Source organism: Lissotriton helveticus, chromosome 2_2, assembly GCF_964261635.1.
Source record: "Lissotriton helveticus chromosome 2_2, aLisHel1.1, whole genome shotgun sequence".
Lineage (NCBI taxonomy): Eukaryota > Metazoa > Chordata > Amphibia > Caudata > Salamandridae > Lissotriton > Lissotriton helveticus.
Genome location: NC_136060.1, coordinates 120,404,162 through 120,429,027, shown reverse-complemented (window position 1 = coordinate 120,429,027; position 24,866 = coordinate 120,404,162). Strand labels below are relative to the sequence as shown.

At 42.1% G+C, this 24,866-nt stretch overlaps 1 protein-coding gene across 1 annotated transcript in view; it reads left to right on the top strand.

The window, feature by feature from the left end:
• Nucleotides 1–24,866, top strand: part of KIT (KIT proto-oncogene, receptor tyrosine kinase) — a 126,438-nt gene that overhangs the window by 58,243 nt on the left and 43,329 nt on the right. The window contains exons 2-5 of the mRNA XM_078678187.1: nt 2,465–2,743; nt 6,731–7,015; nt 15,370–15,506; nt 19,576–19,735. Coding sequence (XP_078534313.1) covers nt 2,465–2,743; nt 6,731–7,015; nt 15,370–15,506; nt 19,576–19,735 — 861 coding nt within the window. The remainder of the gene's footprint in view (nt 1–2,464; nt 2,744–6,730; nt 7,016–15,369; nt 15,507–19,575; nt 19,736–24,866) is intronic.

Here is a 24,866-nt window from a genome sequence, read left to right as displayed (position 1 = left end):
AATTTTGAAGAAATACTAAATAGAGGCTAGTTAAAATGCACAGGATTTTAAATAGGCTGATTAATCGCTGGCTCGTTTCTGATTTTTTTTTTCACACATTTGAAAAAAACTGTTTCACTGTGAAAGAATACGTAAGGCGAGCTGCTTCCAGCACCTATACAACACAGATTTCTGATTACGTGCAGGTTCAAGTTATGTAGATGTCCAACGATAACAGCAAACCACCACACGAGATAAGGCACATATATATAGAATTTGGGTGCTGCAGTCTCCATGGCATGGTACTGTATTGTAATTTCATGCGTGTAGCACTTATTATTATTCAATTTATTTGTGAGGACCACAGCTGTGTTTTTGTCATGTTTTGATTGCTGTGACTTGGCATGTACAATACCAAAGAACTAAGCGAGAAAGTGAGGACCCTTTGGCTAATGATTAATTTGAGAACAGATGGAGAATGATGCATGGATGGAGTCTGGCGTGTACAGGAAGAGTTTTTGTGTCCTACCTGCAACAATCATATCATGTTTGGTAGTCAGTCCAGTGCTTCAAGGATTGGGCGTGGCATTGGACCTTTATTCTGCACCTACACTAATATCTCCATCTTCAAAATTTAAGGATTCAGGTGGCACTGGATAACACTATATCCTAATGTCCATTTATCCAAGCTTCTCTCTGTAATAAATTTAAGCGAATGGTGGCACAGTAGGTTTTACACCAAAGACAGACATCATCAAGCAAAGAAAGAATCCAAACCCTTTATGGCTAGTGACTATTGATGATTCAAGATTTAGTAAACAGAGAAACTTTTTTCCTTTTTATTGGAAGGCCGTTTTAAGATGAGCAAGGTGTTTGTAAGGATCTTCACTGGGATAAATTAAACGTGTTTTTATGCTGGTCTCAAATCCGCTTCAAATATTATCTGTGGATGTGGCCCCTGAACGTGTTACCAAGTGTACCTCTAAAAATTAGTGAGTTAACACACAACAAATTTGTTTATATCAGCAAGGCCTAACTTTAGACCTTATCTGACGGAGGTTGTAGCCTTGTAACAGGAATCACAAGTTAAACTTCCTGGAATGAGGAACAACCAGTTGCACGTGGAATCACAGTTTTCTTTTTTTACAGTTTTTATAACACACGGTTTCAACTATTCTTGGGATTTTAATGCTCCTATTTACCCTATTCTCTGAGCAGGTGCTAAATCATTGTGGGTGCTGTGCAATTCTGGGTGGGAGGGTTCAAGGGCTTGTAGGGTCTGGAGAGGTTGTAGTCTCGACAGAGGGAGCTTTTTCTGCTTCACCGTGTAGGGCTGAATGGTGTGGGTAAGAGCTGGTCTATACCTCTGCCCAAGCCTATGCTCTCTAGCCAGCTATGGGTTTTACCAATTGTGAGTGTGAACCCGGTAAAACACTGCTGTGATTCAAGATTGCAGGTCCAAAAGTATGAGATTAGTTGCAGTTGTCAGGAGCAATATATCTCCAGGATACAGCTCTGGGAAACTTGCTATAAGGGCTTTAGTGGGATTATATCTGTAACGTGATCTGTAGATACTTTTTCCCTGTTGTCTGTGAATCAGTCTGTGCCTCCTGATTTGTCCTTCCCTGCCCGTCCGCTAGGTCTTCTTCTTGTTTCTCCTTCATTATTGTTTTTCTTTGTCACTTTATCTTATATCCTTTTAGCTTCTTTTTCTATTGCTTCTCATTCTCCTTCACTCTCTTGGTTACTTTTTTCTCCATTGCCTCAATTATTGCACTTTTTTCTCTCTTTGCGTCCTTATTTTCCTAAACTTCTGCTTCCCCATCTCCTTTTCACCCTCTTCTGTGGTGCTTCTTCCATTACTCCGTCCTCTACCATTCATCTTCACATCCTTCTCCATGCCTCTTCTTTCTCGTTTCTCTTCATTTTATAGTTTCACTCTATCTTCTTTTTTCTCTCCCTCTTCCTTTTCATCATGTTTCCTCTTTCCCCAACCCTCATTTATCCTCTCCTCAAACTCTCCTTTCCACCCGCTTCCTCTTACCTCCCTCATATTCTCTTCCTCATCTCATTTTAACTTCATTGCTCCCTCTTTAAATTGTTCCTCACCGCCTCTTATCCCTCTTCTCCCATCTGCATATCTCCTTATCTTTTCTCTTCACCTATTCATCCTTGTTCTGTCTTTCCCTTTACTCCTTTCATTTTTTGTCTTTTCCTCTTCACCTGTTCATTATTGCTCCCTCTTTTATCAGTCCTTTTTCCTGGCATTGTCTTCTACTAATATTTTCCTTATTCTTTGCTTCTCTCCCTCTTCTTTTTCTCTGTCCCTGCTTGATTTCCTTAAATCTATGATCGATCGTTGAAAGGAAACTGGTCCACAAGGCTGCTCCGTGGAACTTTTTCCAGAAAATAATGGTGACATTTTAATCTAAACATCTGACGGCAAACAGCAAAATAAACGTAACCATTTCAATTGTCTCGACAGGTTATGCAATCCCTTCAATCACTCCAGAACAGGATTCCATAACGGTGAATAGTGGTCAAGACCTTAGATTACACTGCAAAGACAATGCTCCAGTACACTGGATTTTACAGAAACCTCTTCTGTCCAGGAAACCAAAGCCTCTATCGAGTAAACCTGTCCAAGGAAATCCCAGTGAGCAGGAGTTGATAGTTATCAAAGCACAGGCCAAAGAAACAGGCCGATACATCTGCATCAATAAAGAAACTTCGAGCAACCGGTCAATTTACGTGTTTGTCAAAGGTAAGGATCACATTTGCTTGTTTTTGTTCTCTATCTAGAAAGCTCTATGGCATTTTCCTAAAAGTTTGTCAAACCCGGGGGACAGCCTGTGGACAGTAATTCCAGAAATGCACAAGTATTTTCATTATATATTTTCAAGTGCAATGACTTCTTGATTGGCTGAAAGGTCTTTATGGATATACATGTTTTTCTCATCTAATGTTATCGTTTTCAGTGACCCGCATTGTATTATGTCTGGCCGTTTAGGGTGTGATGTTAATAAAATTTGGATGAAAGAAGTATGTTGATACTACCATGTTAAGATAACATGCATATTAATGAACATTTTTTAGTTCAGGTAGGATTCATAACTCACAAGAAGCCAGTTCATGAGTGGTTCATTATGTCCATCTCTGCAATGGTAATAGCATGTTACTCTTGATGGATCTGTGGATATGGTTTATCCCATGCAACTTCACCCAGGAGAGAAATCTTTAACCAATGACTTGTATTAAGATTTGAAAAAAACAAGGGTATACATTTTCGATGTGCAAACTCCTTCAATGTGAGAATGAGATCAGTTATTTTTCTCTCTAAAGTGGTAGTAACATGGTTTTTCAGTTAAACTGTACCCCAGTAATCATATGGACTTTGCTCTTTGCAGTGTAGTAATGTTTGATTGTAGCGACACTGCAGCTAATCTTTCCAATAGCATGTTTTATCGGGCCATGGTTTTTCCCACTGATATAATGGCGTATTAAGGTCTACAGATGCAATCGTGGGGTTCTACTGACATTAAAGAGGACAAGGGTGAGGACATTGACAATCTCACCAGGCCCACAAGATGGCTTCTTTACAAATGTACACACTGTGCATTTTGTTTCTATATTGATTATTTCTTACGGTACTAGTTTTTTACCAAATGGTGAAATACTGATGGTAAGCATTAACTGTTTCTTTATCTGCTATAAAAAAGAACAGAAAACATTCCGTCATTTTCTCAGAAGTCAGAGCTTTTGTGAACACATGATTAGTTGCAAAAAAGAGTTCAGAGACCTGAAATAAGAGGTTTTGAATGCGTTCATTGAAGTGTTTAGCTACCTATGGATGTATTGATTTTCCAGTGTTCAGGTTTTGTTTACTTTTATTAGAGAACGTACTGATGTGGTCTTGAAAGCTAGCAACCAAAAATATTTATTTGCCCATTCAGCAGAATTGCTTTACAGAACATACTGATTATATGCTTCTGCTCGTAAGTTGTTGTTCGCATCAAAGCAGTACAAGGAACTTGACTTTGGCTGGTCAAATAAAACTGTGTTGAGATGTAACGCAATATGAAACAACTACAATATTTAGACTCCTAAGTGCATTCAGTCTGGTAGGATCCAAATCACTTGTGATTTTGGTTTAAGTAGTACTCTTTAATGTTAATCTAGAAAGTATTAGGTGGTGGCCGTTCTGGGGCGGGGGGACAGGGGGACGGGGGAGGAGGTGCATTCCATTGCAGTTGAGAAACTGTGCGAAGGTTCAGACTTTGAAGACTTTGTGTGGGACATGATGACTTCCAGGTGGTTGACAGTTTGAGATCAGAGCAAGAACGTAGCAACATAGCGGTATCCGAATAGAGGGCTATGTGTGGGTTAGAAGACTGGGATCAGGACTTGATAGGAAACTTGCAATAGCCACCCAACCATGTGAAATGTTAAAATATGCTTACATTGTCTATGTAAGGAACGATTTCATGGGGATAGTAAGAATACAGAGAAAGAATTTAGTGATTTTGAGGTGGTGATATATATATATATATGCATATATATATATATCACGTTTTGGGAAATGAAATAAGGTCATTGATTGTTTCTGTCAAAGTAATTCACTAAACTGCAAACGGAGAAGAGTATCTAAAGGGAGAAGGGCAATGAGGAGCCAAATGTTGGGGTGCTGGAGGCTAGAAATCAATTGTTATTTTCTTTTTTGGCTACGGGTCAAGTATTGGATCTCCATCCAGATCTCGGTAGAAGATAGTAGCCAGGTTGCACAGGGTGATAGGAGATCGAGAAGATAACGGTTTGAGTGTTAAAGAGGTCATACTTTTAAGTTCATTAGGAACAGAGAAGAAAATCCTGACTCCGCCTTAAGGAACCCCTTCAATAAGGGTAGGTTGTTGTAGAATGGGCTTGACAAAAAGGAACAAATTATTTGCGGCTATGTAACTATAGGTCATGAATCCGGACAGTGGCGTTACAGTTGTACCTCGACTAGAAATGTTTTTTGAAGGATGCAATGCTACATAATAAACATGGAAAGGTCAAAGTAATGAGAATGGGGATGAAGTCATGGTGAAAAGCAAATGAAAAGTAAGAAAAGTGGAAAATACATCAGCCTGTCTTTGCTTTGGTTGAATCCATTTTGGAAGGGTTTGGATGAGTTGTAGGGTGGCCACCTTTTACCTCCCTATCAAAGGAACCTTTGAGTCATCTGGCCAATGATTCGCTTACAAAGATATTTTGTTTTTACCGGTATGGGTATGTATGTCAATGTATTTTTAGGCGTCATTTTTACTACAAAACACCAGAGCACTGCACAAGAGGAGACTTTGACATTGAGGAATAGTGACACAGAAAGGCAATATTTTTTGGAGACCAAGAGAAGCACGATAAACTATCGGCCAGTAAGTGAGAATTATAGTAGTGTATTGGGTAGGATGAGAGAGCAGAAAATGGGACTTTAAAAGCTATGAGCATGTTAGTTTTGCTAGGATGAGCGAGGGAATAGACTCCATGGTAGTTTACCTTCTGAAAGTGTCAGAATGGGCACAGTGTTGATAGAGAATTGGAGAATGGGGTAAGCTCCTTTGGTATGTGGGTGGAGAATCCAATACTTTGTTGAGGACGACATGAGTAAGTGAACAAGTGAGAGTATGTATAAGGAGGAGAGAGAAACGTGCTAATTGTCTTTTATTTTGGCAAAACTGAGGTTATGGGTTTGAAGTGGGAAGGGTAAATGTAGGGCGAGATGGGAAAGATTGAAGGGTGTTACTATTGTAGTTTAACATGTTTATTTCCTACATTGTTTAAATGCAATTTCGCTTTTGTGTCACATTGATTCCCATCTGTGGTCAACTACTGCTCTTGATAAAGCCTCTTCACTATACTGAAGACTTTGCTATTTGCATGTAGCACCATTATGAGTGACCTTCCACAAAATAGACATTACTGGTGCTCCACATAAAGTATATGTTGTAAACCATATTTGTTTAGGTCATTGGTGCCTTTGCAGCATAAACTTTTATGCACCTAAGACCATTGTCGCCACATAAGGAGCAGTGGGGCTGACTAGCAAGACTATTTCCCTTCTGCACGTTATGATAAACAAACCCCTTATGTGTTAGGTAAAGTATTCCCATCACCCTTTGTGGTCACCACATGAGGGTTTCTGGCCCTTAGTGCATGACCTGGCTCAGCCAGTTGCAATGGTTACTATTCTGATGGCGTTAGTTCATATTGTTGGTGTTATTCCATTAATATATTGTTTTCTGGACCAATTAACAAGTTTATTGGCTTTCTCAAATCAGAAAATCGAATTTGTGTCTTGAAAATTCTCATTTTTTTGTGCTTTGCTAAAGATTATTTTTTATAGCACCACGTTTGTGCCTGCTGCTTACTTCAGTTACAATATTTTGAGAAATTGGGGACTTAATAGTCTTTAATCAACCTTGGCCCAGTTTCCAAGCACTACCAAAACATGTAACATGTTATTTTCTGTTTTATTTAATCCCTGCACTGTCCTTCAAAAGCCCTTTTTAATGCTGTGTAACTAATTTTGTTGATGGAACTGAGTTTGCATTAGCACAATGTTTGGAGACAGTGTATGTCTAAAGTAACTATGTGTGTGTGTATATAGGTGTATATAACGTATGTTATTATTCATGCATTGATATATTTATTTTGCTCGGAGGTAGTCACTTAACATGACATAACATGTTTCTCTCCTTTGTGTGCCATGCAGATAGCAGGACTCCATTCCTCTCCAGCATTTCTAATAGTGTTGATGGCGAGGAGGGCCATAGCGTGATTGTAATGTGTCCTGCAAATGACCCAACTATTTCGGATTTCACTTTAAGAAGATGTGATGGCAGTTCTGTTCCTGAAGCCATGACATTCATTCCAGATATCCTACAGGGAATTATCCTAAAAAATCTACAGAAATCTTTTGAAGGATGTTATGTATGTTCAGCAAAACAAGATGGACAAGTGAAAACCTCACAGCAATTTTCCTTGAATGTAAAGCCAGGTAAATCCTTAAAGTATCTATTTTCTATTTTTGTTTAACGTGGTGGACAGGAGAGAACACGTCCCTCAAACTAAGAACCAGACTCAATATTTAAAGACAGTGGGCCAGATTGTCAGAGCTTTTTTTGTGAGTAGTTTGGTCTTATAACAGTCTTGGGTATGAACTACTCCTGAATGTTCAGGCTTTATACACAAGTCATTTTCTGTAAACAGTTGTATCTTGCTCCAAGCATGGGAATAGTTTCTCGTGGTCCTTGATTCACAAAGTTTTTGTTCAGTAAACAATTCCGTTAACTCCTCTAAATAATGAGTAAGCCACTTGTGACATGAAGTAACATTCACCCAATTAATAAAGCTTTATCGCAATCAAAATATGAATTTGAGAAAAACATAAAACGTATATTACCTATTTCGTTTTAAGGTCTGTTTTCGCTGTGCTCCATGCACAGCTATATAGCATCATCAAAAGATGGACAAATGCAGGTTTGTGTTGAGAAATGCTAAGAACTTGGTTTGGGGGTGGGTCTCTTGATCTATCTCTACTGTGGGCAACAACCAAAGGCAATATTTATCATTATAGGAAACATTACTGTGCTACCATCCATCTTAAACATTTAGATTGTGTGCTTACTTGCTCTTTCCCTCTTCCTTTTTGCCTTTTTGGGCCAGTTCTTCATGTAAGGTTCAAAGCATCAGGCGTGCCTGAACCAAAGCATCTCACTCAAAATTAAACGACAATTGTTCATTGTGTCAATCAAATTTCATACATAACGATTATTCAAATGCAGCACCTTTCAGAAAAGTCAAGTTGAATAGCCTTTGATGAAATTGATGTAGGTGAGCGGATTGCTGTTTGAGAATGTTAAAGCCTACATATTATGCTGAGGATAATCCTCCTGCTAAATTTGTTGAATATCTTTTCTCTGTTATTGATGCAGCAGTTAAGTATTAGCCATTCTTTGTCTAATAGAGGACACTGATTGACGATGATCATTTAAAAAAAAGTTTGAACATGTCAGTCTGTTGCAAGAAATTGTACTTTAGATGCAGAAATATGGATAAACTCCCAAATTATCAACTTCCTGTTTTTGACAAAATTCTCAATTTTTGATCAGTTGTTAGTCTCTGCTACTTTACTAAATTGGATGGCAAGGTCCCCTATTTAGTGGTGTAGCTTGATTTCCAGTCACATTCACCAAGATTGTCCCGAAAAAAACGTTGGCACGTCTTGCATAAGTTTCAGTTTCGGATTCATGGACACAACTGTTTTGCTTCCTTCAGGACTATGAGTCTCAGAAGTTCAGGATGGCCTTTTGGTGTTCTTTGTGAATCAGTTCTGTTGACCCTGGTTTGAGTTTGCATGTTAAAGTGCTGTGCTATCCCAGTGTACGCCCAGGCATCCATTACTCAATATGTTCATGATACTCCACTATAGGAGCAGGTGTTTTCATTGAGGGTGATAAAACATTTTAGGTACTACCTTCAGGCTGTAGACTCATGGATAGTTGGGCATTTTGCGAACTGTATAAAGCCAAGATTGTGTTGTTTGCTCTTGGCAAAAAGGAATTGTAAACTGTTGGCTTCAGAGGTAGCAGTCGATGGTGGTTTTCTCGCACTAGTATAATCTGATGAAATGTATACTGGTTTTGAAAGATCCACATCCTACAATGAACTTGCACATGGAAAATGTTATGTAGCTAACACATTTTCATCTAATGTTTTTTTTGTTCAGTATGGTCAATTCTGTCAATTCTGCTAGTCGTAGTGTTATTCATATGCGACTCTGACAACTCAGACTTAGTTAGCTTTCTTAGATCCACCCTCCCTCATTCCTCTGCGGGAAGTGTGACATTCTGCACATTAGACCAATACTTTACTGATCGCCCTTGCTGTCACTGTCCACCCGCTTCCAGTTTGACATGGCCTGCCTTGCTTGTAAAGCTGTCTACTAAGGATCTATAGTATATTTGCTACCAGGATTAAATTTAGGTATTTGGAAGATTCAGGGTTATATTGAACGCAAGCGCACTTGTAGATTTGCAGAGTGAATTTAGATTGTTTGTACTATAGTTCATTAAAAATGGTCGAGCTCTTAGGTTATCCATAACTTTATGTGCAACTTTATGTAATGCAGTTAAAATACGGATTATATTGTCTGATGAATGTAAGACTTTATTAGCCTATTACGGATTTATAAACCATTTAATGGAGGAAAAGTTGCTAAACATTGTTCCAGGAGACGTAAACCTTTTTTAGGTTTTGCCTGGGGCACGGAGCGTTAGCTCCGCACCCAGGAGAAATCTCTAGATTTCAGTAAGGACACTTGAATACGCCCCTCTGTTCCATTGGCTAACTCCATAAATGGAGGCTAGCCATTGGAACAGAGATCTGTCCGTCATTCACGGACCAGATTCGGGGGCGTTCCCGAGATTTTTTCCATGGGCGTTCCCTCTGTGTAGTCATGCGGCGGTGGGCGGGGTTATTTTTTTGCTTTCCTCAAGTCATGTTTTTGTCATTGCGCCGAAGATGGCGCCGGGGCCCGTCGACTTCTCGTTGCTCCAAGAAGTCCAGGTGAGTGCTCTGCCTTTTGATTACCCTTTTCCGCCCCCTCTCCCCGTGTGTCCGTTCCCGACCCCCTCTCCCCATGTGTCCGTTCTGGCCCCCGCCCCCCCCTCCCGCTCTCCGTGTGTCAGTTCCCTCCCGCTGATTCTCCCTCCTTCCCTTTCTTGCTGCTTCTCTCTCGCCCCCTCCCCTGGTGGCCCTCCTGTCCCCGCCCTCCTCCTCTCCCTGGTGACAGGTTGGCCCGTGCAGGACTGAGCTCCGGGCGCCGGGAGCACTATAGGTAAATAGTGTATATCCCAACTGGACTAATCCCCTCCAGCCCTCCCCCCCCCCCCTGAAGCGACGGTCGCCGGACCAGCTCACCGTGCCAACTTGAAAGGAGGGATGCTCGATTCTGCGGCGGGGGTCCTTCGCCTCTGCACTGTTGTGCTGTGCCTCTGCGGACATTTGCACCCTGCGGTTCACGGAGCTCCTCCAACACCGGAGACCTCCATTTCGGGACCTGCTGGGCTAGACGGGGAGCTCCCGCGGATCCATGGACTCTCTGCAGCCGGGTCTTGTGCTTCATCGGGAGGTCTTGACGAAGTCTCCGCCATCGGCCGCGGCATCATCGCCTGTCCCCGTGATGGCCGACGAGTGTTCGTGCATAGCGGGAACCGTTGAGCATCGGGGCCACCGGAGGACTCCCGGTGGCCAGTGGCCGGCTGAACAGGACAGGGCGGGTCATCTGTGACCCGCGACGTGTGCGTGGCTGTCCCGTAACGGGAGAGGAGCCCGGAGAAGCCGCACTCATGGAGCCCCTGCTGCCTGGCCCTGTAATGGCCGCCAACCGAGGACGCTCGTCGGGAACCAAACTGAACTAATGACCACAAGAACCCCCCCCCCTAACCTGGTACCTCCCAAAGCAGGTCATCTGTGCCCCACAACGAAAACCTGGTTGCCCTGAAGCGGAAAGGGAGCGGAGCCCCCTCGCGATCGGCTGCTGCCTAAGCATAGCCTGCAGAGCTCTCTCCTGAATTGGATGGCAGGCCCAATAGTAGTACAGTTTTACTCTGTTACTGCGTGCTTACAATCATAATTGGCAGGCACCCCCAGGATATTGTGGCATTCATTTGAAAATGTTGCGGCTTAAAAAAGAAAATTTACAGGCACACAACTGCATTTATAGCGGCATTTTGCACCAAAGTTAGTGAGTAGACCACGGTTTTACTGTTGAATCGTTGAAGTAACTGACAGAGGAGTTGGCCTAACGGCTAGGGCGCTCGACCTCGGACCTGGGGAACCCGGTTCGAGTCTCGGTAATGTCGCCAAACCTCCTGTGATTCTGGGCAAATCACTTAATTTCCCCGTGCGTAACAAAATGAATGTGTGTCCTTGTGTAACGATGGTGGGAGTTGAACCTCTCAGAAAGATTGCTTTGTCCGTTTCCCCCAAGAGATGATATTAGGGTTCAGGTGATTTGTCAGGAAATAGTTTGTGGCGCATGTAAAACATGCAAGAAGCCTGGTGTCTCGGGAACAGGAAGGCCACCCGTGATGACGTAAGTGAGAACATCTGACCATGGGCGTAGGGCAAGCCTCTGCAGACTAGGGGGCTTCCAGGTGCCCCCATTCAGCCCAACGCCAAAGAACACATCTTTCTTATTTACCTGTGTACAGCACTCTGATACCCTCGGGTCTTGTCAGCGCTATCTCTAAATAAATCTAATAAAAGAGACATGGGCGACTCATGTGCCCCTCATTGCATTTTGGAAGGGGAAGGGTTCATTTTGTGTTACGCCACTGCCACTAACGATTGACAACATACTCTGACTGGCAGGGGAAGTAAAGATTTCAAGACGTTTGCCCATCTGGGTGCTCCCACAATATATGATGACAGTATCTGGAGAACTGGTTGCTTTAACCTACGACGATCTGGGTGCTCCAGCATGACATGCCCCTCTTCTGTTAGCTACTGCTTCCGCTACCCTCTCTACCCCTCTTTGTTTAGCCACTGCTTCCGCTGCCCTACCTGCCCCCTCTTCTAATTAGCCACTGCTTCCGTTACCCTACCTGCCCCCTCTTCTGATTAGCCACTGCTTCCGTTACCCTACCTGCCCCCTCTTCTGATTAGTCACTGCTTCTGTTACCCTACCTGCCCCCTCTTCTGATTAGTCACTGCTTCCGTTACCCTACCTGCCCCCTTTTCTAATTAGCCACTGCTTCCGCTACCCTACCCCCCCCCCCTCACTGCTTCCTTGGGGCTTGATTCTGACCTGCCCCATCCAGACATTTGCCCCTCTCGGGGCCATGTAGGCATAAGTTGCCATTTGTGTATCTGTATGTATATTTTGATGGACTGTTTCTCCAAGAACTGTTGTACATAGTAATAACAAGCGTATATTAGAACACCCTAAGAACAACATAGGAACATGCGTTAATCAAAGTAGTTTGCATTCAGATGCACCTATGCGTGAGGGCTCCGCTGTCTATCTAGCAAGCTGATCACCTCATATATCTCACGATCCCTCTCAAGAGCACACTCATTCCTCTTAGAAAGACCAACCGGGAGTAGACCTAGTCTGAGGCTCAGGGCCCCCGTATTAGGCACTTTCATTCAAAACAGACCTGCAAACACTGCTCTTCCAAAGAAACTTCCACTTGGAAGGTTGCAGGGTACCCTATCACATCTTCAAATAAGGAAAAACTGTCTTGAGTTTCTGCTAAATATTTTTGAGGATCAATATGTTGTGCTGCTTGAAGTTGAGACCTACACTGTGTCTGTCTGGCTAGCTTTTTTTTAGGTGGCTCTATGTGTGGGTGGCTCTGTGTGTGTGTGGGTGGCTCTGTGTCCGGCCGCCTTGTGAAAGATGGTACTAACCCGCCAACAGTGGGAATGCAGGCCGTGTGGGGGTTCTGGGCAATTAGGCGTTTCCTTTACACATATTTGTTTTCAGGTTTGTTTGTCCATTTTTGATTAATTGGCGTGCATGTGAATGTAACTCCCAGAATGCAAAAGAAGGAATAGAGTCATGTGGTAACACGGAGGACAAAAGATCCCAGTTTATTTCCGATTCCGAATCACAGCTGAGCTCTGTGTGGAGAGCCCATGTCCTTCCCTAGGCATGCCTTCACTAGTTCTAGTAGCCCATCCACAGTCTGTGCCAACCGGCTCCATGGGGACATCTGCACTCCATGCACTTATTAGGCGCGCGTTCAACGGCTGATGCCTTCCAGACTCTGTGTGGAGATCCCATGTCCTTCCCTGGGTATGTCATAGCTGGCTATCCACGTTCTGTGCTACCGGCTTTATGGGCACATCAATAATCCCTGCGTTTCTTAGGTGCGCGTCCGTATGCCGCCTGCCCGACAAGGCTCTGTTCACATAACCCTCTAGTCGCTTAAGAGAGCATCTCAGCCCACCCAATGACCCAAATCTCTGTAACTACATACAGAGCCCATGTACTCTCCCATAATCATTTACTTAATAACAGTCTTTGCCTTCCAATGCCTGTCCTCTCCCCATACTCTTTGTGGCTCTATAGTCGGACCCCATCCTCAGTGTGTGTGCAGTCTCAGCCCAACTCCGGGAAGCTCCGATGCGCACACTGCCGAGTAACAATCTATGTTCTTGACTTTATATGTACCCCCCTCCCCCCACATTTTTGTAATTACTGCAGATTTTATGCGCGCTCAAAGTGTATGTTCTGTGAAAGATGAGTGCATAACCCAGTCTGTGCCTCCCCAGCCTACGTGTGCACATACACCCACATGTAAGTGCCATCTGCGGGCTCAGTGAGAACATCTGCAGTTCATGTCCTCTGACCGGTTTGTGTTCACAACCTCAGTCTCTGCATCTGCAGACTCTGTGTGCACACACACACAGCGCACAATCTCCTATTGCTGCGTGCATATGCACAGTCCCTGTTCTTTATGCCCTACCCTGTTCTCTATGCCCTACCCTGTTTATGCTGGCTCAGCAAATAACTCTACAGTCTCAGGGAGAATTGGACACACGTGCACAGCCACCCCCCTTCCTGGTCTAGTGTACACATCCACAGTTGTGCTCCCCCAAGCACAATTGACTTGCTCTACCCGTACTGCCACAGCTAATATTCTTCCCAGGCTGTATCCGCAGATCATGCCCTCCCCATGCTAGATACACAAACCATGTGCCCATGCACACACACAGACTCACTTTTTGTGTGTGCAGATCCAGAGTCGATGCTATTTTCCCTGTTTCAGCTGTTGCCATCCAACAAACATCATGGGGCAGGGAAGAAGAGCATTGATCATGTACCGGTGGCCATTCACTTAATACGCAGAGATTGGCAGAATTTACAGCTGGTAAAACATGCAGTGTGGGGCTCGCAGTGTGTGTGGGGCTCGCAGTGTGTGTGGGGCTCGCAGTGTGTGTGGGGCTCACAGTGTTTGTGGGGCTCGCAGTGTGTGGGGCTCGCAGTGTGTGGGGGGGCTCTGTGTGGGGGTGTGTGGGGGGCTCTGTGTGGGTGTGTGGGGAGGGGCTCTGTGTGTGTGTGTGGGGGGGGCTCTCTGTGTGTGTTTGTGTGTGGCATTTGCGAGAGAATAAGCTATTGGCATTGTAAATGACAATGCCATTTATTTATGTTAAAAAAAACATAAATAAAAATAATGTCAAGAGCAATGCCAATAGCTCTAACTTTAACAAAGGCAGAACCATTGCATTGTAAATGCTTGTTTAATTAGAGGACTCTGTGTGAAAAAGTGTAGTGCGTTGGACTATTGTATTGAATATGGAATGGCATTTTGCCTCTTGACATGTATCCTATTACAATTTTATTGTTATGCTGTTTCTTGTTACTATGCAGTGCACTGGTGTCTTTATTTGTATGGCGTGGACCAGATAAGAATTTTAGGAAAGAAATGCCAATTTCACTGTGGCTTCCCCCTAGGAATGTGTTCCTAGATGTACCTGGGAGTGTATGTGGCTGATCTGTTACGTGCCTTTCCACGGGCCCCTCAATTAAGCTGCTACCTAATCAAACACATGCATTTACAGTTTGAGTAACTGGGGGTCTTTTAATGCATTTACAGTTTGACAACTGGTGGTTGTTTAACCCCTTCGGCGCTGATGACAAAGCCAGCTCGTCATCAAAGTTACCTGCGCTGCGCGGATGACGAGCTGGCTTTGTCATAAACAAGCCATTTTTAAAATTTTAGCGCACAGCGGGAAAACGCGGTAGCGCGGTAGGGGTTAAAGACATAACTCACAGCACTCACACTTTATATTTAACACTTGTGCTTCGTATAGTTAGGCCGTTTATATGAAGTGATATTTGCACATCTTCACTTTATGAATACAAAAGCCTGCAAATCCAGCAACCTGTATCCCTACCGCATAGGAAACAATTGAATGTACAAGGACAGTTAGTGAACAGCCCTGCCTGTGTTACAGGCTAACCCATCCAAATAGCAGGCACTTCTAAACAAAACAGTACTGAATAAATACAATGTTACTGTGTCAGCTATAAGAATGCAGGTGGGAGCATATAGCAAGCTAGGTAATGCAATGGTCTTGATGGACTGTACATCCAAGCAAACCATCAAAACCACAAAAAAACGATGTCTGGGCTGATCCAAGTCCCACTCTCTTGGTTTGCCTTATTGTATTTGTTTTGACATTGATGTTATATCCTCCTTTGAACAGTTAAAGCTGCTTAGCCAGACTTAAACATAGAAGATTAGGGAAAATTAGCTTTAGGTTTTGTGGTGACGTGTTTTTCTTGGAGTTCCATATTTCTGTTTGTTGTGAACCGTGTTGTCATTCTTTTTCTAGTTCACAAGGTCATCCCAATCATATTTCTGTCAAAAAACAGTCAGCTTCTGAAACAAGGAGAGAAGTTTGAAGTTATTTGCACGATAAGGGATGTGTTTAGCACCGTGGAAGGCAGCTGGAAAAACCATCCGAACATGGTAAGATTGCTTTTTGTTATTCTATGAGGTAAATCCATCTGAATCACATATGCGCTGACTGCATTCACGGAGGGGGTTAATCTGCGTACAATGAGTGTTCTGTCATGCTGTCAATCATGTGGCGTGAGGATGGACGGTAATAGTAGTAATCCCTCAGAATACCGATTTAGTTGTGGAATGCAGATATTACACTTGCATGTGTTCAAGTCCTGTTGTTGCGACATGCGTTGTCTCTACTTTAGCACCTGAGCCTACCAGGATCATCTAGTGTTTCTACTGCGTACAAGGGCCTAGAGTAACAGGTAGCGTATTTGCTTATTTGAAGACACTGGTGAACATCTTTCTCATTGTTTTCTCATACACCAGCTACTGTTATGATGCAAGAGCCACCACTGTACAACCCAACCGGGCAAGTGGTCGTTCATTCCAATATTTTGGCAGCATTAGTGCCCTTGTTTTTCTACAATTCCTTATAGCAGCGTCCTGTTTCAAAATAACCTTGCACAATGTGAAAGCTTATCAGAGCAGGAAACAGTTGGCAAGTTAATTGTGATGTCCATGCACTCGCGACTCGCTCAGAGAAAAGTGACAACACAGCATAGTTGTACGCCACATCATTATATGCATGCACAATATGCAAGTCACATACGCGGATTATCAATTACTTTGCTGCCACTTATCCGGCACTTCTGTTTTTATGGATAAATGCAGCAGTTTCTGTAATATCTCTCTACCTATTGCATGCTTGAATGCTGTGCATTAATTTGGTGCTTATTCTGATCATGTTCAGTGTTGCAGATCAAAGTGGTTGAAGAACTGCTATACAAAGATCTCTTACTGACTATAACTGATTTCATAAGAGGAGTTGACCCTCTATACCCTGGTCAGCATACCCATATAAGGAGAAGTGAGGAAGCCTCCGTAGGGCATAACCAGCAGAAGGCAGAAAAACGAACTTTCTTGCATTTGTAAGCAGTAAACCTACCCCTTTTCTTGGAGGGAAGTAGAGTGCTGCACCCATGGACGTCGTTTAGGGGTCACTAGGGGCAGCAACTGCGACCCCTGATTTTCCCCCTTACGACCCCTGGCAAAGGCATTGCAACCCCTAGCATAAGGTGCCGTTGAAACAGAGCCAGGAACAATCCCCTTTTTAAACTTTTATGTCCTGCAGCAAATACAGACAGGAATAAACTTGGGATCAATGAAACTGACACTGCAATGAAACAAAATGTTACCCCCATTCGTGAACTAGGGGCCCTGTATGAGCTGCCCTTTTAGCCTGTTGTGAAAGGGCGTTCTCAAACCGAAAATTACATTTGCAACATAATTGATTTAATGTTGCTAATTGAGAGGGCGGCAAGAAAGGGGTCTAAAAAGTCATTGTCAGGTGAGAGGGAGGGAATAGGAAGAGCTAATAGATTAGCCGGGGCAGTAGAGAGACTAGAAAAGAGAAAGAGGAGACCCCACACAGACAGGTGAGAAATGACAGCAAAAGGCAAAAAAGAGACTGCAGACAGGAAAACGCAGGTGGGAGATGTGGCAAGAGGAAAAAATGATAATGGTGCAGCTAAGAGAGAAAGAATTAGAAGAAGAGATAGGTGTGTCGAAGAGAAAGTCTAGAAAGAAAGCAGAGAGGGTGGACACGTGAAAAAGAAACATCTGTGAGAAAGGATGAGAGGTGAAACAGAAAGTTCAAAGGGAGTGGAAGGTAAGGAGACAGTAGAAATAGAAGTAATAAAGAGATTTGTGTGAGAGAACTCAGAAAGAGACAGAGGGAGCTAGACGGAAACATGCAAGAAAAAAGAGTGTAATCAGTGTTTGTTGTTGGTGTAATAAAAAATGTAGCGCAAAGAGCTGCAATAAGATATTTACTGATACCTGAGGTAAGGAAAATGCCTTTAAATGTATGTTGTGTCCATGTGTGTGTGTGAGTGTGTTTGTGTGTGAGCATGTGTGTTAAAGTGAGAAAGAATGAGTGACTGATAGTGAGTGAGAAAGTGAGCTGAGTCTTTAAGTGAGTTAGTAAGTGAGCATTAGTGAGTGAGAAGGAACTGGAAGTGAGAGTGAGTTAGTGAGAAAATAAGAATGAGTATGCAGACTGTTGGAGCGTGAGGCAGTGTTGATGGCCATTAATATGTGAGTGAGTTACAGTGAGCGAACGTAACTTTAAGTGAGAATTAATGCTTCATAGTGAGTGGGAATCAGTGTGAATAAGTGAATGAGCGTAAAACTGCATTTAAGTGACTTTGAGGGACTGCTGAAATATGAGTAAGACTAAATGTGAGCGAGAATCAGCGCAAAAGATGAGAATAAGGGAGTCGTTTGAAAATACATAGCACTGAGTGAGAATGAATTGGTGAGTCCAAGTAAGTGTGTGATAATTTATCAATGTATTTGAGTGAAAGTGAATGCGTGAATTAATGTCAGTGAGTATGTGAGAGCATGTGGTGTTATGTGTGAAAGTCTGCAGTTGGCCCTGGCACTTATTGTATGGTGTTTTTTTGTCTAAGCATATGGCATATAGAGGGAGGGGCATCGTATGAGCCCTGTTTACTTCATTTTGCTCTCTCTGGGACCAGGGCTTTACAGTTAGGTTTTGGAAAATAAATCATTTCAGCAGTGCAATGCACATTCTTTAAATTAAGTAAACATTAACTACAAAACCAACACATTTTTGTATGAGCTACTACTTTGAATCGTTAATACATGAAAAATTGTGTGTGGGAAAAAAACCTCAACCTCTGTGATTTGCGTGAAAAAGACTTGAAAATGATTAGCAATCGAATTGTATTGGCACTCTGGAATACTATAGTCCTATTCAATAAAAGGTGTATATCGATTTATACATGCAAATTTAAATACTTCCTTCGATCTATTAATAGATGTCCCATTGTGCTTTACCCTGGGAGAACCATTAAGCTATGGCTGTGTGCGGTGTGAAAAGTTAGGCTACTAGTATTATCAGTGTTCTGTAGCACTATATTCTCTTCAGACACGCACATTATATTTTATATAATACAAAAAAGAAAGGATTAGAGTTCCCAAGGATGACCAAATAAGTACCCTAAAGGTTGTAGCCTCACTTCCTGTAATGATAAAAGGTCAGTCAAAGGTCAAGATGATGTCACTTCCTGTGAAGTTATTAATGTAGGGTGTGCGATATCACTTCCGCTACCCTGGGCATTTTGGTGAATCAACGTCCATGGCTGCACCACAGGCAAAGGTGCATTTTTTTCTTTTGGCACATATAACCCTGCCCCACTCCTGCCTGTACTGTATTAATCCACACAAAATAAAATCAGTGGCAAGGCACGTTGTGTACGCCAGTTTTGGTCCTCCCAGGCACATTGTGAAGTGAGTGGTCGGCTGTGCTTTCGGATCTTTTATCTACACAGCTGAGAGTAGAGGGTTGAACAGAGCATCTATTCATCCGCTGCTCGTGGTTCACTTCCATCAGCATACAAGTTATAATTACCAGCTCTGTCAGCATGTGTGATAATTAGGAGTTAACTGCCATCAGTTAAATTACCTCTAAAGCACATGCAGCTTGTTTGGGTGTAATTCCAATTTGGTTGGTGGTCGTGCAGTGTAAAATAGATCTCAAGAATCCAATTAACACGAATTGTTTGAGGGCTGCAGGACCCAGTGGTGTTGTACATTTTAGCAATCTGCAAAGGAGGGGTGGGGATGGGAGAGAGATCCTGTGTGTTGTGTTTTCGTTTTTTTAGCTTAAATATTTTTAAAGACATTTTGATATGCATTTGAAAGCAATTTTTTTAACCAAGAATGTTGGCTAATAATTCTAAGCAGTCGGGGCATAAAGACCAGATCAATCAGTGAGAGGTTTGGAAATGTTTCTAATGGTTACGTGTATATTTAGACTAAAACTGAATTACACGCACAATTTAATTATAGTCTAATACTGTGCATTAAAAAGTGAAAGATTAAAATAAGTTATATCACTGAGAATGAGCCTGAAAATGGCTCTGGGTAACAATGCTTCTGAAATATTGTTGCTCTATACATTCAGTAATAGAAAACTGTACGTTTCTTTTTGTTTTGTTGGCAGCAAGTTACAAGCAAAAGCAAATATTATGCCGATTCCTCCTACGAACTTAATTTAACCCTGAGTCGCCCATCTGTAGACGTCAATGACTCTGGCATTTTCACCTGCCAAGCACGGAATGCTGTTGGAATGTCGCATGCCTCGATCATTTTAAATGTCATTGGTAAGTTCACCTTCCTTTTTCATCAATAGGTAAGACATGTTTTATGATGCCAAAAGGTGGGATTTTTGTTCTCTCGAGTCAGTCTCTGACCTGGAGTAATGATATTTGGTGTAACTGCGTAAAAACCCCACTGACGCTGGCCTATACTCACGTCACACTCCTTCCTAGTCATCTGCTTTTTGGATTTTCCTATTTTGATTTGAGTATTTCCTACTTTCTTTTTGTTCTTATCTTTGCATTTCCTCTTTTGCCTAATCGAAGACTAAAAGTACCAGGATAGGGAGAACAAATAAAAGGACAGGAAGAGCTACTCACACATGCAAATACAGACCGAAGTCATGATCCCACTGGGTTGACTTGCCAACAGATTTAGAATGATCTGGGTTCTTCTTCCAAATCCTTATTTCTGGGAGTGTCAGCTTCTTTGAAATTCAATGGGACCACCACTTGTGTCTGATTAGGATTGAATTAAATTGCCCATCAGGCCGCTAACTTTCAGGAAGGCATGAGAGCAATTTGCACTTGGATGGACCAGAACTGCCTAAAATTAAACTCTGACAAGACGGAGGTCATGTTATTTGGTGATCTGACCCCGTCTTGGTCACCAGTTTGGTGGCCAGCAGAGCTGGGAAATCCTCCTCACCCTGTGCAAAAAGTCAGGAACCTTGGAGTTCTACTCGACAATAAGCTTACTTTCCATAGCCATGCTAATGCAGTGGTCTCGGCGTCCTTTTACACTCTGAGAATGGTAAAAAAGCTTCTTCCTTTTCTTCCTCCTAATTCAGGCAAAACCCTAATGTCTACATTAGTCCTTTCAAAGATTGATTACTGTAACGCACTATGGCTGAATGCACAGGAACAAGTCATGAATAAATTGCAATTAGTGCAAAATGCCGCAGCAAGAATTTTAACTGGCACACCTAAATTCTCATCCATATCGCCCATCATTCGCCAACTTCATTGGCTACCAGTGAGAAGCCGTACAAAGTTCAAGGCCTTGTGCATCATCTATAAAACATTGAACAACACCGGACCGGACTTTCTAAAAAAATCCATTACTCCATACAAACCCAAACGTTCTCTACGCTCTGAGGCATCCCAGCTACTCCATATTCCACGCACTAAGAAAGCAACATGGGGCGATAAGCGCTTCACAATTGCTGCTTCTAAATTGTGGAATGAGCTCCCTCTTAATATTAGATCAAGCTCCTCCCTACTCATATTTCGGAAGCACATCAAAACATGGCTTTTCAACCAGTAAGCTATGCAGGAGCTCTCTGCAATCTTAACGAACTCTAGCGCCGAGACACCGGAAGGTATTTGTGCGCTTTTAGAAATAAATAAATAAATAAATCAGTTCTGTGAACCATGAGCACTAAGATGAAGGCTTGTGTGCTACCTTTGGTTTTCCTTCATGAGCTTTTGTTGAAGTTAGTGATCTTCAATGTGGACTGTCCTTCTGCACAAGGGTTTAGCTATAACTGGGTCTGTAACATGTAGGCTTTCTGTCATAAGCATTTATTTATTTCTTGGCCAATTAGTCTTGTTCCAACAGACGGACAGGGCCAATTAATGTGAGAATGAGGACAGAATACCACTTGATGTACGTTTATTTTTTCCCCCATGTTTTATGTTTTTATAAATGTAATGGCATAATGTTGTACCTCTTTGGCGTCATTATACTTTTTTCCTCCAGATTTAAACACATTTTCACATAGGTTCCACCTTGTATGATGGGACTTTGCCCTGGACTCAGTAATACTTCATCTTTGTGGTTTGAGATTTAGGCCATGATTAACACCGTATCAGTAGCTATTTGTGTTCTTAACATTAGTCGTACCTGCCTGTAACATTGAAAAGCATAAAATTATTATGAAGGCCGGTTCCTCTTTGTTTAGAGGTCAGCAGCCTTGCTCCTGCATAAGCACAGAGAGGTTATTCAGTGTTTCAAGTACATTTTCTACATTCTGAACTGGTGAGAATTGAAGAATTGCATTGCTTGGGTTTTGGAGGTCTCCGATTGAGCACTACGAAGGGCATTATCTTTTACAGATGTTGAATATAGGATACAATTACCATGTTTATCACCAAGATCCTGAAAATAGCATGACCTTACCTGTCCAAGACCAGGCAAAATAGAGCGTCGGTCGGCTCCAGCAGAAAGAGTGGCCTATTTGATTCAGCTATCCAATCTGAAGAGATTGCATTTACTGGATAGAAAGCAGAGGAATCTTTGCCTCTGACGAATGGTGTTCAGAAATATGCACAGACCCGCTATGCACCTACTTGCATGTGATTAAGTTTAATTTGATATATTGTAGCTTTCATTTCCCCACTTGCCTCCCTCTTTACCCTTTGAGGATTAATTGTTTGCTGAAAAGGAGTTCTTGCCATTTGTTTTGATGGAAATGAAGTTAAAATGTAGCAGGGGATGGAGAATAAGAATGATCGTCAGAGAAGGGGTGGAGGAGAAGAGTTGCACAGGAAATATTTAAGCACGGAGGCTTCAACATTGATAGAGTAATGAATAGAAAGAGGAGACCACATATGAGAAACTGCATGAAATGTTAAGTGGGAAATATTGGGGCAAAAATTGAAAGCTATTAAGATGTTGCTAGATATTAAATTACTTAATGGAGAACAGGGATGGAGGGGGAAGGAATAGAGTAAGGAGTCCAAGCCAGGATCATCAGCAAGGGAATGAAAGCTCTAACTGATTGACATATGTTTCAGGTTTTTGAGGGTGCTGCTCTCATTCCTTTGGCATCTGGCACATGGGCTGCAGTATCTTAAGAAGCTGTGCATGACATAACACCTCTCATCCACTTGTTCCCAGCAGTAGTTTTGCAAACATGGCTCTCCTTAGTACTCCATTAAAGGGAAAGTGTAATTGATGCAACAACAATGGTACTCTCTTTTTAATGGGGGTAATGAAATAATTCATTTGCACTTAGTTGAATAAAAAAAATAATAAGGGCTTGTTGATGTATTCCACCTAGGGACTTTTAAGAAGTTTCCAATTCCACATTTCGAAAAATTGCAAATGTTTCAATCTTTTGTTCAATTACACACAATACCATAATATTGTTTACACATACATTTTTGTGGGTAACATCTCTTGCCTAATATCATTTTGACACAATCTGCCATGCAGTGATCTGTACATTTAAAAAAAATGCTCGTGCTTACTTATGCATGTGCTATCCCAATTTTTGAGACCTCAACTGTACCTATATTTTGTTTTGAAAATATTATGCAATGAAATCAATCTGCATAGTATAATTTTGCTGAATTTATTTAATTACCCAGTTTTTTTTTTGCTTAAATGCTTCAAGTGGTTTTACAGTGTTCTACCGCGAGACAGAAGTTGTTAGTCAGGAGCTAGAGAACCTTAGGGTGCAAGCAGGAAAATAGTTACTTACTAAGATGCAGTGACATGGGCCAATAAGTAGCATTTGAATATTTAAAAAGATGTACATTTGTTGATGCACCACATGAAAGCCCCTGATCCAGATGGGGTCTAAATAGCCTTTTACAAGAATTTTGCCCCCGTTCATTATTTATTTTTTCAATTCCTCTAGTGGGGATACACCATCAATGAGAGGCAGAGATCGTGGTGATTCTGAAACATGCAGAAGAATGCAGGTCATTTAGGCCAATAGCTCTGATTAATGAAGACATTAACATATTACCCAAAGTGCTTGCTTGAAAGTGAGATACGGTCATATTGGCACTGATAGAGCCAAACCAAGTGGCTCTGTTAGGGATTGACAGGGGTTAGACAATATTAGAAAAGCGGCTCACTTAATGGAGAAATTCAGGAGAAAAGACAGCCTAGATATCAGTCACCCTAGGTATAGAGAAAGCATTTGACAAGATGACCTGGGATTTTCTCACGGCAGTAGGCATAAAACAGGAATGGAGCCAGTAAAGAAAAACTGGTTCTCTGCTAAATATTAAAGGCCGGAAGCAAGGATCAAGGTAAATGAGACTTGCTGTGAAATATTCCAGCTTCAAAGACAGAAAAAGGACTGCCCTCAGACTGCCATACTTTTAACCCTGACTGCCGAACCATTGGCAACACATAGAATGGCTAATATGATTAAGCAAGTGCAGATCGAGCGGAGGAACACAAAATTAGTTTACTTAGGGATAATCTGCTCTTCTCCCCGACTGACCCAAAGACATACCTACCTGAACTCATACAATGTCTAGAAACCTTTTAAATAGTTTTTTGTATCAAGATTGACAGAGAGAAATCAGAGATTTTGAAAATCTCCATACCAAAGAGGGGTTAGCAATACTTAAAACCCAGGACGTGGCAAAACTCTCAACCAAATACATAGAACTAAATCTTACTGAATCACAGCGGCGGCCGGCTCAGGTAAGCGCAGTGGTTCGGGGCAGGGGGCGGTTGGGAAGCCGACAGACAACTGAATAGGTATTATGTATTTATTTATTTAATTATTCCTATCCCGTCATCTGTCGACTTGCCCCGCCCCACAGCCTTTTCCTATGCCAAACGCCGCTGCTGAATGAGTGTTAAACTGGATTAAAGATGGCTGATCAGCCCTAAAAATCTAATTTGAAAGGACACAGCAAGATGAAGCTACCAATATATTTAATAGTTGGGCTCAATTAATGTTGTGATGATGAATGTTTTACCTTTGTTACTTTTGTTATTTCAAGCACTCTCAACATTGATTCCATAAATCAGAAGTAGAAACTTGTAATATGTTTTCTACGGATAAGGACTGAGCCAGACTGAAAAAAAAACACTCTTGACTTCATTAAACAGAGGTAGTCTGGCCTGCCTAAACCTTGTACAATATTGCCAGCCAAATTTGGAGAATTGTTGAATGGTCTTGTAAGGAATGAGAAAAGTGAAGGATAGATCTCTTGTTGCCCACCCCCTTGGGGCTATACCATGGGTTAGGAAAGAGATGCGATAGACATGTGTACATTTTGGAAATCACCAGAACTCCACTTCTACTGTAAAATATAATAGGATTGTAGAGCGGTCTCTTCACCATTTCAGCCCCATTCAGTATGATCCATTATGATATGGAATTTTCTCCAGTGATGATGGGGAAAGCTTAATGGTTAAAGATATGTCTGCTTAGGGACCAGT